Source organism: Egretta garzetta, unplaced genomic scaffold (assembly GCF_000687185.1).
Source record: "Egretta garzetta isolate BGI_Z169 unplaced genomic scaffold, ASM68718v1 scaffold204, whole genome shotgun sequence".
NCBI classification, from domain to species: Eukaryota; Metazoa; Chordata; class Aves; order Pelecaniformes; family Ardeidae; genus Egretta; species Egretta garzetta.
The window spans coordinates 1530827-1546046 of record NW_009259424.1 but is presented as its reverse complement, the minus strand read 5'-3'; the positions used below and the strand labels follow the sequence as shown (position 1 = coordinate 1546046).

The 15220-nt window shown below is 37.9% G+C and overlaps 1 protein-coding gene across 1 annotated transcript in view; it reads right to left on the bottom strand.

Annotated features, from left to right (window-relative positions):
• CTNNA3 (catenin alpha 3) overlaps positions 1-15220 on the bottom strand; it is a 505586-nt gene that overhangs the window by 168087 nt on the left and 322279 nt on the right. The window contains exon 10 of the mRNA XM_009636975.1: positions 5665-5757. Coding sequence (XP_009635270.1) covers positions 5665-5757 — 93 coding nt within the window. The remainder of the gene's footprint in view (positions 1-5664; positions 5758-15220) is intronic.

The window sequence follows — 15220 nt, the reverse complement described above, 5'->3', positions numbered from 1 at the left end:
GTTCCCCTTTTATAGGGTTGTCTTCTTCCATAGTTGATGACTCTTTTGCATACCCACGCCTCCCACTCGGCAGTGGGGCGCATGCCCAGTACAGTATGCTCGAAAGTTCTAGGGGGTCCGAGCCCCCTCCCCATGTCAGTTAACTCTGGGCCCGGGCGCATGCGCAGAGGATGTGTATTCCAAGACAACAGGCCACACATTCCTGTGGGGTGGGACCCAATGGGCTGAAACTGCCCCACTCAGTTGCCGTGGTGATTAGGCTTTGGTGGTTAAGCTTGCCTGCCACCAATGTTGAGACAAGCTTCTAGTCCCTTACAAGCCCCTATTTAACAAGTAGGAATTATGTGTTTTATGTAATTTCTGCATTGAATTCTACATTGAAAGAAAAATTACATCTTAGCAAAACGAACCCAGCAAAGCCAGACACCCAAAACAGGTCCTAACACACTGCAAACCAAAACAATTATCAGCCTGATTTAGAGCAGGCTACTAACAGGGCTGTTTTCAGGGAAGAAGCAAAAAGAAACATGACCAGAACATTCATCTTTTGTTCCTGAGAGTTTTTAAGAGTGAGGGAAGGTGAGTCTATACATATGTTTTTAGGCTCTGAAATTTAAACAGAAGCACTGGAAATTTCTGAGACAACCTTCAAGAGGAATACCATGTGTCCTTTCTAACCTATCACAAAGGCTGATAGGGGTCTCTCCCAAATCCCCCATGAAGTTGTGCAGGAGTTCACGAGTGCCATCACATGATTTGAGCTCCCCTGTAAATAGTATTGAGAGGAACAGAAGTATTAAGCAGTTTCTTACATTTTCAACAGTGAATTTAGAAGCCTAAATAGAAGATGGACTCTTCTAACCGAATCTGGATGAAGAGCAGCAAATTATGGGGCCCAATGAAGTCAGCCCGTGTGTCCCTACTAACTGAAGTTGGAGTGAAATAGCAAAGGGTTTTCTCTAAGAGGCAGTTTAGTTTCATAAGCATGGAATCTAAGAGAGACACTTTTTTTTTTTTTTTTTAATCAGATCTTTCAATATAGGTATTTTGCAACAATGTAATTCTTCCATTTTAAAAGTTGTCAGAAATCTGGTGTGAAGTATTCTCAGAAGGTTTCTGCAAGCTCTCAAAACTGTCTGCTGTCATGAGTCATCACTACAAGTTGCTAGAATCTAACCTCAACTGTTCGGCATTTCTCACTCCTTTTCATATACCTACAGAATTATGAATTAAGTTAGATCCTAGTTAGCTTTTTGGTGTTTGTTACAGCTTTTTCCTCACAGCTGAACTAGATGTGTTGTAGGCACAGAACTAACAAACTTATGCCTCTGTTTCCAAGTATCCCAACTTAACTTCTTGCATGGTGTTTTGCTAAGGCATAAGAGGAACAACTGTAGATGGAGATGTACAAAGTAAATGAGGGTGGGAGGGGAAGGGAATTATGGGCATTAAATTAACTACACAAGACACTTCTACTGAAGGAGCAATCAGGCACTCCACTGTAGAACAGTTTTAACATCAGAGGCATCAAGGTATTATAGACATCAAGAGAACTAACACATCAACTACAACTACAAAACAAGTAAATCAAAAACTGTATCAAATCTTAAATATTTGTTTCCAAACTGAGACACTCCACATACACCAGTGATGAAACTGAAAGTCAAGACATGTTAGAAGCATGTAATTTGTTTTAAAAATAACACCTTCTCATTCATATTTTTCCTCAATAATTAGTCGTCAAGGCAAAGCACTAGCCTCTACTGATGCTACACCAGCATATGAGAGAATACAGTGCCAAATGTTCCACGGTTCTCAAAACAAACATGCCCTTAAGAGTGCCAAGGAGTAAGGCAGCCAGCTTCCATCTAAGCAACAATAACTATTTCACTAAACATATTCTACCATATCAGCATAGAAGCCTTGGTCTTCAGCCTCCTCACATAATGGGCACAGCACGATACATAGTTTTGTTGCACAGCCTAGTCTGTACTGTGAGTTGTTATCTTTCAAAGCAAGCTGTAAGGTGCCCTTGGCATCATATCCTGCCACAGGATGCCTAAGAGCCATGAGGTCTTACAGTGGCTGTGTAGCTGATGCTCTGTCATTAAAGGTCCACTCACTCACCTCCCCTACTTCCAAATGGTTCCTTCAGAATGGTGTAGGGCTGTAGTGGGCAAAAACATAGTTTAAACTGTGAACACTTACAGGCAGCAGATAACTGGGGCAGGGGAAGAGGAATGTCTGAACTCTCAAGCTCAAGCCTGGTACTATCTATCTGTAACTGGTATGTGCTGGTTTCAAACTCTGTTAACATCTCAACTAAACAAAGCCAACATATCCTGAGCCATCCAATTAATAAAGACACACAAAACAGAGCTGCCAATTAGGAGGCGGATAACACTTCATGCTTAGATTGGGAAAAAAAATCAAGGTTTAGGGGCCCAAAAAGAGGCTGATGAAGATCCTGGCTGAAGAAGCAGTCCTGAAAGCAAAGAAAGATCCTGGAGGTCAGGAAAACTTGTGGAGACAAATACTGAGAGACACCAAGGAACCTTGGGCAGTAAGACCCAAGACAGGCAACTGTGAGCAGGACAAAACAGTCATAACTTTCTGCCCAACCTTCCTGGACTAGCAGCTATCTCCCCACTGAGAAGGAAACTTGCGACCTCATGAAAATAAAACTCTGTGGAAAACAAATGAGTGAGCATGTGGTATCATCAAGCAGGATAAAAACTCATCTCCCTGATTGTTAAATAAACCCTAGAATCTAGATCTACTATGGGTTGCCTTGCTTGTGACAAAGTTTTTTGCCTACCACAAGGCACTCCCTCTTCATCGCATGTATTCAGTAAATGATGTATAATGGGCACTACTTTTTAGACAATAGCTCCAAAAGCCTGAATACAAAGATAAGAGTCAGGCAGATAGCATTCTAGGAGCCAGTATCGCTATCTGAGCATGTACACTTCACATCAGAAGTGACCACGAATTTAACTGGCTCAGAGTGCTTTTCATGTCCATTGAATCAATGTCTTCCACATAATATATTTCGCAGTCACAATAGCTAGCTATAAAGAAGGACATTTATGTCTTTGCAAACTTCCTCCAGCAGCTTAGGAACTAGTTCTGAAATATACTGTAGTATCTGCCTTAGGTTCTGATATATTCCTGGTATAGGTGCAAGTTAAGAGGAAAAATGAGGTGACAGCTTCATATACATTTAAAATAGCTCAAGGTGCGCACACACTTTTTTTTTTTTTTGAAAGGCTATTTTCCCCCATCTCCATTTTTATTTTTTAAACACAAAGTGCAACTCAACCGCTAATGGATTTCCCATTACACGGATTACCTTTTCACCTAATAGCTTTATAACTCGATGGTTTCTATCTATCTGTCAATACTTAAGAGAAAAACAGAACTCACTAAAAACACTAAGATCTGAGGTTCTGGTTATACCAGCATATACTTTGTCTTTTTTAAAATACCTGATAAAAATATTGCATGGGATCGAATCATTTTAAAAATTTGTTTATCACCAAATAAAGATTAAGCTAAACCATGAACATTCATGTGTTTTTCCTGCATTTTGCTTCCTTGCGTGATGAACCACAACAGACATGGCTCACTGCAGAACTGATCACCCTGCATCATTTTGGTAATTAGCAGTAAGCTCTAGCAAGATCTCATCTTCAAAGGAAGCGAGCCTAAAATTAATTTTTTCAGATATGATTCTTCCAAAACAAGCCCGAACCTCCTGCTCCTTAAAACTCTCCAGGCATCTTTACGCTAAAAAAAAAAAAAGGCTCTAGCCAGAGCCCTTTGACATGATGAAGCTTTTCCCAGCTGCTGCCTTGAGACTAGCCACTTCTGATCTCCCCTTTGAAACATCTGTTCCAGCTTTAGGCTCAAGGTCATTCTTCCCCTCAAAAATATCAGCTCAGGATCTGTCTGCCTTAATGCTCTTGGCACTCCCTGGCTTCCCTCAGGAAGGAAAATGTCATTATCTCTCATTATGTACATCACAGGACCTCTACTATGTTTGTCAGAAACACACCTGAGTTTCAGAGAGAAAAAGCACACCTTCACAGAATTTTGTTACCTCTTCTGGGTTCTTTTTCTTTCCTCCTCATGCATTTGATGAGGTCATAATTTTGCTTGCACACCAGGGAAGTAATGTGGACTCTCACACAGAATAAGTGACATTGTAGATTTTACTTACCTGACAACGCTCAAGAAAATTCTTCCAACCAAAACTAACAACATGAAAAGAAGTAATTCTTCCTTCATCAAAACATATGCTAGCAGCTCTTTATTTCTTTATTCTATTGTTTTTTATTGATTTAAGATTAAATAAGTCTTAAAATTAGTTTCTCATGAAGTATTCATGAAATTTCAAGAACAAGAGGCATTATGCATTTCGTGTCAGTTCTAAGATAGATGGCTAGTTTATTTCATTTATTAAACAGTAAAAATACTTGCTAATAATCTCATTTGGAAAAAAAAAAAAAAAACCAAAAAAAACCCCAAACAAACAACCAGCAACCCTACGGTCAGAGTTCATAATCAACCCTCTACATTTTAACTATAATACAGTATAATTGATATAACATAAGCTTGTCTATGAATTCTAACAATTAAAAGGCTTTCCTCTGGGGTTTGCCAGTTCTGTATCTGCCTTTTTCCCAGTGCTATGTGGCAAGTTTTGCTGGTCAAATCTGCAGAATTCCCAAGAAACTGAATTATTCAAGAGCAGACACTGATCTGTGATATTTTCAGAATATCACATTCTCATAGAATTTTCTTTCTCCCCAAGTCTTGCATTTACTCACCAGGCATAAAATGGACTTCTCAAGCTTGTAATTGAACATATTATTAATATTTGCTCTTCACCTTCTACTTCAGCTACGTTTAGCATTGAAACACACAAAAGGGTAAGAATATTTAGGCCACTCTGTAAACTATAGCGTTCTTCAAAGAACTAATGATCTTAAAATTATGCAGCCTCAAGGCTGAAAACACTCAGATCAGATTCACACAAATCAGTAAAATCTTTGCTTTAAACAGATGTAACCGCGTAAGTTTTTATATCTCTATAATTCTGAATGTGACAAATACATACTGAATACACTTTTAATAAGACATTAAGTACCAAAAATTTATTCTGTAGCTGTGCTGTTTTTCATTCATTTACTTAAGACAAAAGCTCAAGCTTTTGAATTGGTGATAATCACAAGAATTCATACTTTAACATTCATATACAAAAAAATAAATCAAGTGGTAGTAATATTTCAAGTGAAAGGTCAAAATATGTATTCTTTCTAAGAGTAAAAATACTCCCAATTTGCCTATCATGTTACACTGTTCATTCAATCAGGTTTAATTTCACGAAACAGAGCAGCATGTTTCTTCAATTGCAATTTTTACAGCTTTTTGAAACTCCCAATCAATACAGACTGTTAACATTTCCTATGTTAACCACTAAGAAAAAATAAGACAAATTAACTATTTGCCTTCAATTTATCATTTCGTCTCCATTTCCTAAGCCGTGTGAACGTAACGTGAACTTAGACTGAAGAAGCATGACTAAACATCTGAGTGGTGTGGCAAAAATACAGTGTATGCTCAGTGCGCTGTAATGGAAATTAATTGAAAAAGGCATACCTGAGGGCACAAAGTCTCTATATGATTAGCTGCCATTTGGACAATTTTCATTCCATCTTCATTTGTTGACAACGAACAAGCAAGATTAGCAACCTTAAATAAACAAACAAACAGTTTTGTAAGCAAGTATTCATCCCCAAACTCTCAAACTTACCAAAACCCATCTCTGCTAGAAAGCCTTAATTATTTGGGGAAATTAACTTGTCAAATAACATATTTGAACAAGGAAGCACAGGGGGAAAAAAAGAAAGGAGCTGTGGAAAGGGGTGACAGTAACAAGAAATCCCATGACCTCTCCCTGATTTAGGTTCAGCATGTAACAGTTGCAGAGGTCACATCAGGAAATTTCCAAGTAAGTTCCTAAAGCTTCAGCCAGACTGCTTGTGATCATGCCTGTTAATTTTTCAGAGCCCTTCAAACCATATCCGGCTTATAAATTTTTTTAAGCTTACTTGTAAGATCTTAAAAATCAAATAACATTTGTCTTGATTTGTTGTAATAAGATACAGATAATTTATGCCCTGAGCTATCCACAGATATTTTAATCGGTGCTATGATTTTCTACTGAAATAGTCGTATCAGTGCAACTTACACAGAAAACGTATACAGAAACTTGAAATCTGTGAAAGAACAAATCTATCTGCTGTTCCATTCTATCTGCTGTTCCATTTTACTATACACCACAGTGATACAGCTTCCTTTAAAGGAAAAAAGCTTTCCCATGACCCTCCACAGTTCAACAAGTTTGAAGAGATGAAGGAAAAAGAGCACTCACTTCAGCTCAGTGCAACTCAACATTAACAAGCTGTAACAGACAGGCTTATCAAAGGCACAAGAGGGTTGGGATACTGGGATCCAGTAGATCTTTTCAACCAACGGGAGTCATACAATGTCCTTACGTAAACTCCTACACATTTGTTAAGACTCCATAGCCTTCACTGAAGTAGCTGTATTGCATATATAGCACTCCATTGTTAATGTAGATGAAAAACTGCCTGAGAAAGAGACCTCTAGTGCTGCAAATACTAACATAAACATAGATCTGCAGATTTAATTTGTAATTACTCAAAACTTATGCAATGAGTTGTACAGTCCAGCTGCTGCAAAATAAAAGCCAATCTTCATTTATCAACATTTCAGGACACCATTTCTACAGCAGAACAATAGTTCAATGATGATCTATTACCAGAGGCTTTTATTATTGTTACTTAACTCATGTAAGTAATTACAAGGAATTAGTGCATAGCCAAGTTAATTAATTGTCATATCCAGAATTCAGAAGAGACTGAGTAAGATATTTTCTGAAGAGGATGAGGGCTAGAATGCATGGCCTTCCATGTATGCCTGTGCCTACATATAAATACTTTATGAACCTGTCCCTGGTATTCCAATACAACTCACTGGTTCCCCATCTGTGTGACGTGTTATCTTGCCACATAAAAGATAAGGGATAGGACTGAAGAAATCCAATTTTCATGGATGCACTCAAGCTGTATTCTCTTTTATTTGAAGCAAACTGACATGGGTTTTTTAACCTAGTATTGAGAAAAATTTGGTTTGATCCTGTGCTTCCCCTCCTGACTCTTCAGCTGTAAATGCCTACAGATGTGTTGGTATCATCATAATACAACTTTAAAAGACACTATTCCCTGCCCTCCAAAAAAAATCAGTTCTTTTTCTTTGGATTGAAGGTCAGGAGTTTTCAATATTGGTTACAATAACTAATTCATGTTGGTTTGAATATTTTAATTTCTTTGCCCCAGTGACTGAGCTGCTTGCATATCCCAAATGTAACACTGCATTCATTCACACAGCATTAATATACCATCATATATAAAAAGAAGCGCTACACAAGGCTCAGTGCAAATATTACTGATCAATTTCTTAAAGAGCTCCACAATGCCTAAAGCAGTAACATTTCAAAGGTTTGGGTTTTTTTTTTTTAAAATAAGGCAATACAAGCCATTCCGCCAGGACAGAATAAATGCTCTCAGCAGCTTCTTCTCTTTGCCATAAGGTTCCTCAGGTTTTCCAAGTTCATTTCACAGTTCCCAGAAAAGCTTTACTTTTCATTTCTTGGGATCCACTGCAAAAATATGCAATACCTACCTCCTGTTTATCAGCAAGAACAGTTTTAAAACTGAGTTCTTCACTGTAAGCAATAAATGTTTTGTCCCTGTCTTGACGTGTAAGGCAGCTGCAGATACAGAGACAGATTAAAATATTTTTTTATCCCGTTTTCCAGTTGCGTTGGCTGAAAAATCTCGGTACAAATCCAGGTACCTTGACATAAATGGCGTCATAGAATCACAGAATAATAATTAGGTTCAAAGAGGTTTCCAGAGGTGATGTAGTCCAACCCCCTGCTCAAAACACAAGAGTGAACTCTCAACCAATCTGTGCCAATGGCTCTGTGCAGCAGATCAGCATATGGGGACAAATTATGTATATATGTTATCAGATCACGTTCAAGATGAGACGCGTAAAAAATGGCTCTTCTCTGACAAAACATGCTCAGGTTTGGAAAGGATCTCTTAATCCACAAGTATTCTCTTTTATCTGAAATCAACAGTCATGGGGGAAGGGGGAATCATATACACTGAGGAAAAACTGTTTCTGATCTTATGCTTCCCCTCCTAATTCCTCAGCTCTACGTATTGCTTGGTGACGGCCCAATTCATAATAGTATTCTCAAAGCACAAGCAGCAAACTAAGGATATAAGCATTAGGAATTTATGTTAAGCCATTTACAACAACAAATAGACGTCTGTATTATTTACATTAGATGCCTTTTAAAAATCAATAGTTAAAGAAAGTAGTATTTGGCTACTTTGGAATAAATATATTTATCGTTTTACATTTCTGCTGGGCACTTGGAATTCATACTACAGTGCTATGCCAACAGTGAATTTAGTCCTTCACCTTTCATTTTGATTGACATTAGCAAATCTTTTGTTTCCATTAGAAAATGGGCAGAATTCTCTACTCCTGGTATTGTAAGTGGCACCACTTCTCCACATGTAGCTTATGCATAAGTACAAGGATTCTCTGTCAGTCTCAGTAGGTGATTAGACTAATAATATTCCACCCAAAGGACAATCCAGATTCAACTAAGTCATTAGCATGGTCTCCACCATCAGTGCACTCACTGTTACTATTTTCCTCACCAGCTCCAGGAGAGATCTCATTAACACCAATCCAAAACACAATAATCAAAATAAATCACATGAGGGGGAAGAGGGAGGAGTCTTAAGTGCAATTTTTCCAAGCATTGGGCAGGGCACTTGAGAGCCTGAGGTCTCTTTCAAGGCTGTAATATTACTACTAAGCATGAGAAGCTGTTTCATCAATACTAAATGCCTATAACCCATAAGATGAAGCCCTACCTCAGAGAAGACCAATGACCTGACGTTTCAAATGGCAAGAAAATTTAACTTGTCACAAGACTTCAAATACAGTCTTTACTAGAAAGTTTAAAATACTGATCCTGTCATTTTGCCAGTCTTTTTTTTTTTTTTTTTAATGCACATAATAAAGATCAGAACAAAAACCTATTGGTGTTCCTCAAAACCAAGCACAAGTATTTCTTATACATACCTCGAGAACACCAACCAGATACACCGTCACTTTAACACATACATGAATTTACCAAGTCACTGACACGATGACTGTAATGTAGGGGGTTAAGCAGGCCTAAAAAAAGATGAGGACCTTGCTTTGCCAGAAGCTTCACACAAGGCAAAGCCTCAAAGACCTTCTGATCCATCAAGCTTTATAACTGCCAAAGAGATGGGCACCAAATACATACAAAGGAATTTGGAGGGAGGACACGGGGGGGGGGCTGGGAGGGGAGACAGAACACAATGACACAAAAAGGAAGCCTACAGAGGGTGTAAGTGAGGACAGGTAGCCTGGGAGGAATACAGAGAAATGGTCCAAGCAGCCAGGGAAGCTTAGAACAGCTAAAGTCCCAACAGAATTATGTCTGGCCAGGGATATCAAGGGCAACAACAAAAGCTTCTTCTGCGATTCCATGATAAACATGGACACAAATACAATAAAGCAATCCATTGAGGTAGACATTAATCCTGAGTAATCACAGCTCAGAAGCTATTTTGTTTCTAGGAGTTGAGAGCAACTGAATACTGAACTGGGGAATAACATTTGAATTTCAGCATTACAGCAGTCAACGCGGCTTTTGAAATATATTAGATACTCTACGTAAATTGATTTTAACTGTTAGTCTGCTCTCCTCCAACTATAAATGAAGTTACTTACATATTCTGTTTCTAATTTTGTGGTATACTAAATGATCTTCTACAAATTTATTACGTGTTCTTAGCTTCTACCACCACCTTTATTCATAAAGCCTTAAAAAGTCTTTTGAGGAAAATGACTGTTCATACAAAGAAATGCCATGGAAAAACTAGGAAGGTCAACAATAAATAACGACTCTATACTTTTTTAAGGTAAATGCTACATTGATGTATGTATGTCTAGTCATTGCTGCATTTTTATATGCATTTATGATTACTATGTGCATTTTATGAACTTAATAAAACTTACACAGACTAGAATATTTGATTAGAGTGAAAAAACATATTCCTGTGGACTGAACACTTATCTCCAGTGGGCAATAAACAGTATCACCACGTTGCTTGTTTTCCAACCCATTTTCTACCATAAAACTTAATTTCTTTCCAGATGAAGTCAAATAGTAATACTGAGCTACTTACAAGCTGCTGCCAGAGTTTATATGTTATTTTTGCATTGTTTATAAAATGCTTTAGGATACTTCAGGTCAAAAGTTACACTATTAGTTCAATTTTTATTAGTTTTTAGTTTTGTGGGAATAAAGTTAGAAACTATCCTCAAAAATACATTAAACATATATGAAGTTGCTTTCCCTGTCTCTCTCAGCTTTTCACCTTCCACTGTTCCAGAAAGCTTCTTGAATCTGCTAATTTAACTACTGTGGGACACTATATATCTGCAAGCCTCTTCACTCACCTTCTGGTTCCTTTGCACTTCTCTTAATTTTGCATGTCTGTCTCTCTTCCATTTTCTGCAGAACTGAATTACATAGTACTCCATTAATGCCATAATGACTACTCATTTGGCAAAATTACCTCTACCTCATACACCAGAGGCTTATCACTGCCCCTGTTCAACTGTAACCAACTACCTTGTTAACATGAAGAAAATCCTCAAGAGTATTATGTAACTTTTAATGTTTCCTGCAATGTTACTTGTCAAGCATGCTAAAGATTCTATTTCCGTAATTAATTAATAAAGGGTATTTGAATACCAATAGACTAGATTGTTCCTTTTTTTTCCCCTCATCATAAATCTAGAAGAACCCACTGCAACCAGTTTATTTCAAGTTCTGTGTGCTCAAACAAGTCTTACCTCATTCAAGTTCATTTAGGAGATTGTTTTGATAAACTGGGCCTGAAGTGCTTTTGAATGGATTAGTGAGCTGGGGTCGACTGTCTGACATTGACCTGTCTGACACTAGCAGGATTTGATAAACATCTATCACCACCGAATGCCAGTAAGGATCAGGGTGGAACAACAAGTTCTTAAAACAAAGTCAGTGCCTCAAATTCCAGATATCCCACATATTTTCCAGTTTTTCAAATAAATAGCATCTTATGAGAGGCAGTATTTTGCTTGTTCCCCCCATCAACTTATGTTTTTCTGTCTTAAGTCGTTCAGTGTAAAATTCCCAAGTATCTCTTTCCTTCTGCATGCGTATTTCTTCTTTCCTTTCCTCCCTGCATGAAACTCTCTATCTCCTGCACCCAAATAATAAAGAGGCAAATACAATACACATAATAAACTATCGTTAGAATATTTAAGACTTCAGGCCCTCCATAAAGCAAAGGTAAGATACAAACATATGCATGAAAACATCCTCATTTATTTTCTTATTATTCAAATTTCTACAAAACAGTATTTGCTACCCTTGTTTTAAGGATTTTTCTGTTAGACTAAATAATGTATGGTTTTGTCATACAAATACCCAAGCATGCTTGGGTGACCTGTTTCCCCTGGCCACAAAATCTTAAGACTCTGTTGTCAGAATCAAAATCTTCACCTCTTTGCCTCTGGTTAACTGAGATGGAAATTGATCCCGAGAGGTGCAGCGGTATTTCCTCCAAGATGCATACACCCCCTATTATTTAAATCAGCGTGAGCTAAGAAGACTCAGTATGCTAACGAAATGAAACCACATATCTCTCGCTTAGCACTTAATAAATATTAGTGGAGCAGGAGAAGAAACACATTTCTTTCCAGCAGCGTAATCACTTAGTTACAATGCCAGAAATTCTTTCATTTCAATGTAAATGTTTTCGATTCCTTGAAGTAGGACACCCGACAAATAAAACATTAAATGATTGGTTTTGAATGAGAAACAAAACCACAGTTCACGGAACGGTTCTTAGAGGAGTTCAGAATAAAAGCAGTCCCCTACAATTATTAGGTATTTACCCTTCTAAAACAGCAGCTATGATTTAAGCACATTGCTCTGATGCCAACACCTGGATTGGTTATATATGCTACAGATTTACATTTTTATAAACAAAAGGTCAATCATACTAAGCACAAATTAATTAACTTGACAATACATGAAAAACTGAATTCACCTCTGGAAAGTTACAGTATTTATTACATTTCTGAGTGGTGGTTCTTTGTATCACAAATACAAAAAATTCGTGATGGGGGTGGAGGGGGGGGGGCGGACACCCATGGACAGACACGGACAATGACCCACCAACAAATCCACAGGCAATCAAATAAAATGAAAGATGAGTGCAACAAAACATACCTTCACAATTTAATCCATCTTGGGATCAGCCTTTCATAGAACTTTTGACTCCACAGAAAGGATGGCAATTCATTTTACATCTAACATTAATATCAACCACCTTCTTCGGCAATATAAAAAGTATAGAGCAGTACAGGTTTCTGGAATATGTATTTTTTGCACTAAATTAATCTATATTCTAGCTCATTCCCAGCTATCATTACCATTAACTACTGGTACAGATTTATAGATGTGTGTGGTACTTGAGCACTTACAATCAAATCTAGGATGAGAATAATACGGGAGTCAACAACAACACATCGAGAGGTCGCTACAGCTGGATGAAGTTGGACATGCAGAACATTAATTCAACATTACCTAGAAGCACAAATGAACTCTTCAGTTCAACAAAAGAACACTTTCTTCTCTGTAGTTGAAAGGAAACAAGACAGGGACATACAAGCATACGCTTACTCAATAATACAAATCCAATTCACCCTATCACCAGAAATAAAGTAGCTCACATCGGCTATACAAATTTTTGATATTAATTTTCACACATCCACCATTAACAGTACCTACTTTATTTTCTGCAGGACACAGTACTGTGTTATAAATTGCATGTGACAAATTCAAAACCAGTGAAACTGTTTATCCTCTAAAAATTACTACAGAATTCAGCAGGTCCAATTTCTCTTAATAATGTAATCTCTTCTACAGACAACAAACAAAATTTAATGATGATGCGTTGTCCTTTTGTTCACAGGGCTAAGAGCAAAAACACTACCTTAGCTCCTTAATCCTGAAATCAGCGCAGCAACCTTTTATTTCCCTGCAAGCTACTTAAGTTCAATGATACTAGCAACAACCAAAGGAGTACTAAAAACACATAGGACAAGATTGCAATTTCACTTTACTTGTGAAAATCCCAAATACTATCCTTGACTTTGGTTAAGTTTTGCACCAAAAGGTTTCACTGACTTTCCAGAAACACAAGTTTTCCTCCCTAGATATTTAACTGAACCAAATCAATACAGCAAAATAAATGCACAAAACCATTCAACCATGTATACCAGCATTCATGGTTAGTAAACTGGGACAACACAGTATCAATAAAGGCAGAGTTTGCTAACTTACTATTCATGGTACAAATCGGTTAGTACTATCATGAAAATCCAAATCAAAACGTAGATAAAATGACCATAAAATAAAAATGGGAAATAGTATAAAGCTGCATCTTTTCATACTGCATGACAGGAAGAATTAACCTGAAACTTCAGGCATTCTTATTGTCAATCCCAAGAAGACTTCTCAAAAGGGAAAAAAACATTTCACCATTGAAGTAGTTTTCCTGATACCCGCAAAAGGGCAGTCAGAGGTCCTCCCAGAAAAAAAAAAAAAAAGAAAGTGTCACACAACTTTTTCAAGATTCAGCTTGTGGCAGTATCTGAATTCCAGCACTTTGAAAGCCTTCCCAGAGCAAGTACAAGGCCCATCTCCCAATTTAGTAGATGAAATTTACTGAAGAAAGCAGGTCAGAGCCTAGGGCACCTTATGTGATGCACAACCACCAGCTCCTCATACCTCATACAAATAAACACATCAGATGTATTTAAAGAACTCTTTTCAAATATTGTTTTTTCAGAAAGAAAAAGTCTCATTTCAGACCTTGTCATGATTTAAGTCCCTCTTTTCAGTACCCTTGGAATCTCTCTCCAACACAGCTGTCTCCGTCTAACCTTTGGGACAGGATAGCACCGATTCAGCACTAAATGCCGTGCAACCCTCACAGTATGTTTGCACACAGGAGAAAAAAAAATACCTTATTTTCATGAAATTTTTTTGGGTTTACACTTTACACTTAATTGGATGACTCATTTTTCCCCCCAGGCTTTCCAACAGTTGAAATGTTGACAACTGCTGTTTCCTGGAATTGGAGTAACTCAGAGGAACCCTCCCAGAGAAGACTACTTTAGCGATTACCACAAAGCAAGGTACAGCCTTTAGCATCCCCTCATTCAAGACAGGAAATAATCACAGAACACAGATGCATAAATTTGTATCTATCATAAACAAAAAATCCATTCACTTCACAGAATTACCCAGGATGCAATATACCTTCATTTTTTCAGTATTATAATAAAGACCTCTAGCCTATTCTTGTCCTGCTTCCACTGAACAGGACTTGAAAAAATAATATCCAGAGGAGGACTCCTTTACCACTGCCTCACCAAACAACTTTAAGCATAAGGATAATGAATAATAATTAAGTACAAATAATGACCAAGATACTCGAAACTGGACTGTATATCCCTGAGCAGCTGCTCACACAAGTGCTCCAAAAAGCCCATTATTGCTTAAATGCAGTCCTTCACCTCAAAAAACCCAAACATTTCAAAGACCCAAAACTTAAAATTTGGTAATCGTAAGAAAAAAAAAGTACTTCATAATACAGTTTTCTCTCATTGTCTCGTGGATTGGTGTTTTAGATTTTATGCTGCACAAAATCAGGCCTTAAAACAAGGCCATTGAGCTTACTGTTCGCAAAAGGGAAGCACCACCCCTCAGCACCGAGGCCTTGGCAAGAAAGAAAAACCACAGACACTACGAGTTTTTAGCGGCCTGAGTCGCCCCACACGCTCCGGGCCCGCACCGCCTGCCCGCGCAGTTCTCCCTCAGCAAAGCCTCGGCCAGGCACGGCGAAATTCTCCTTCCAGAAGACGAAACGCGCGTTCAGGCGACCCA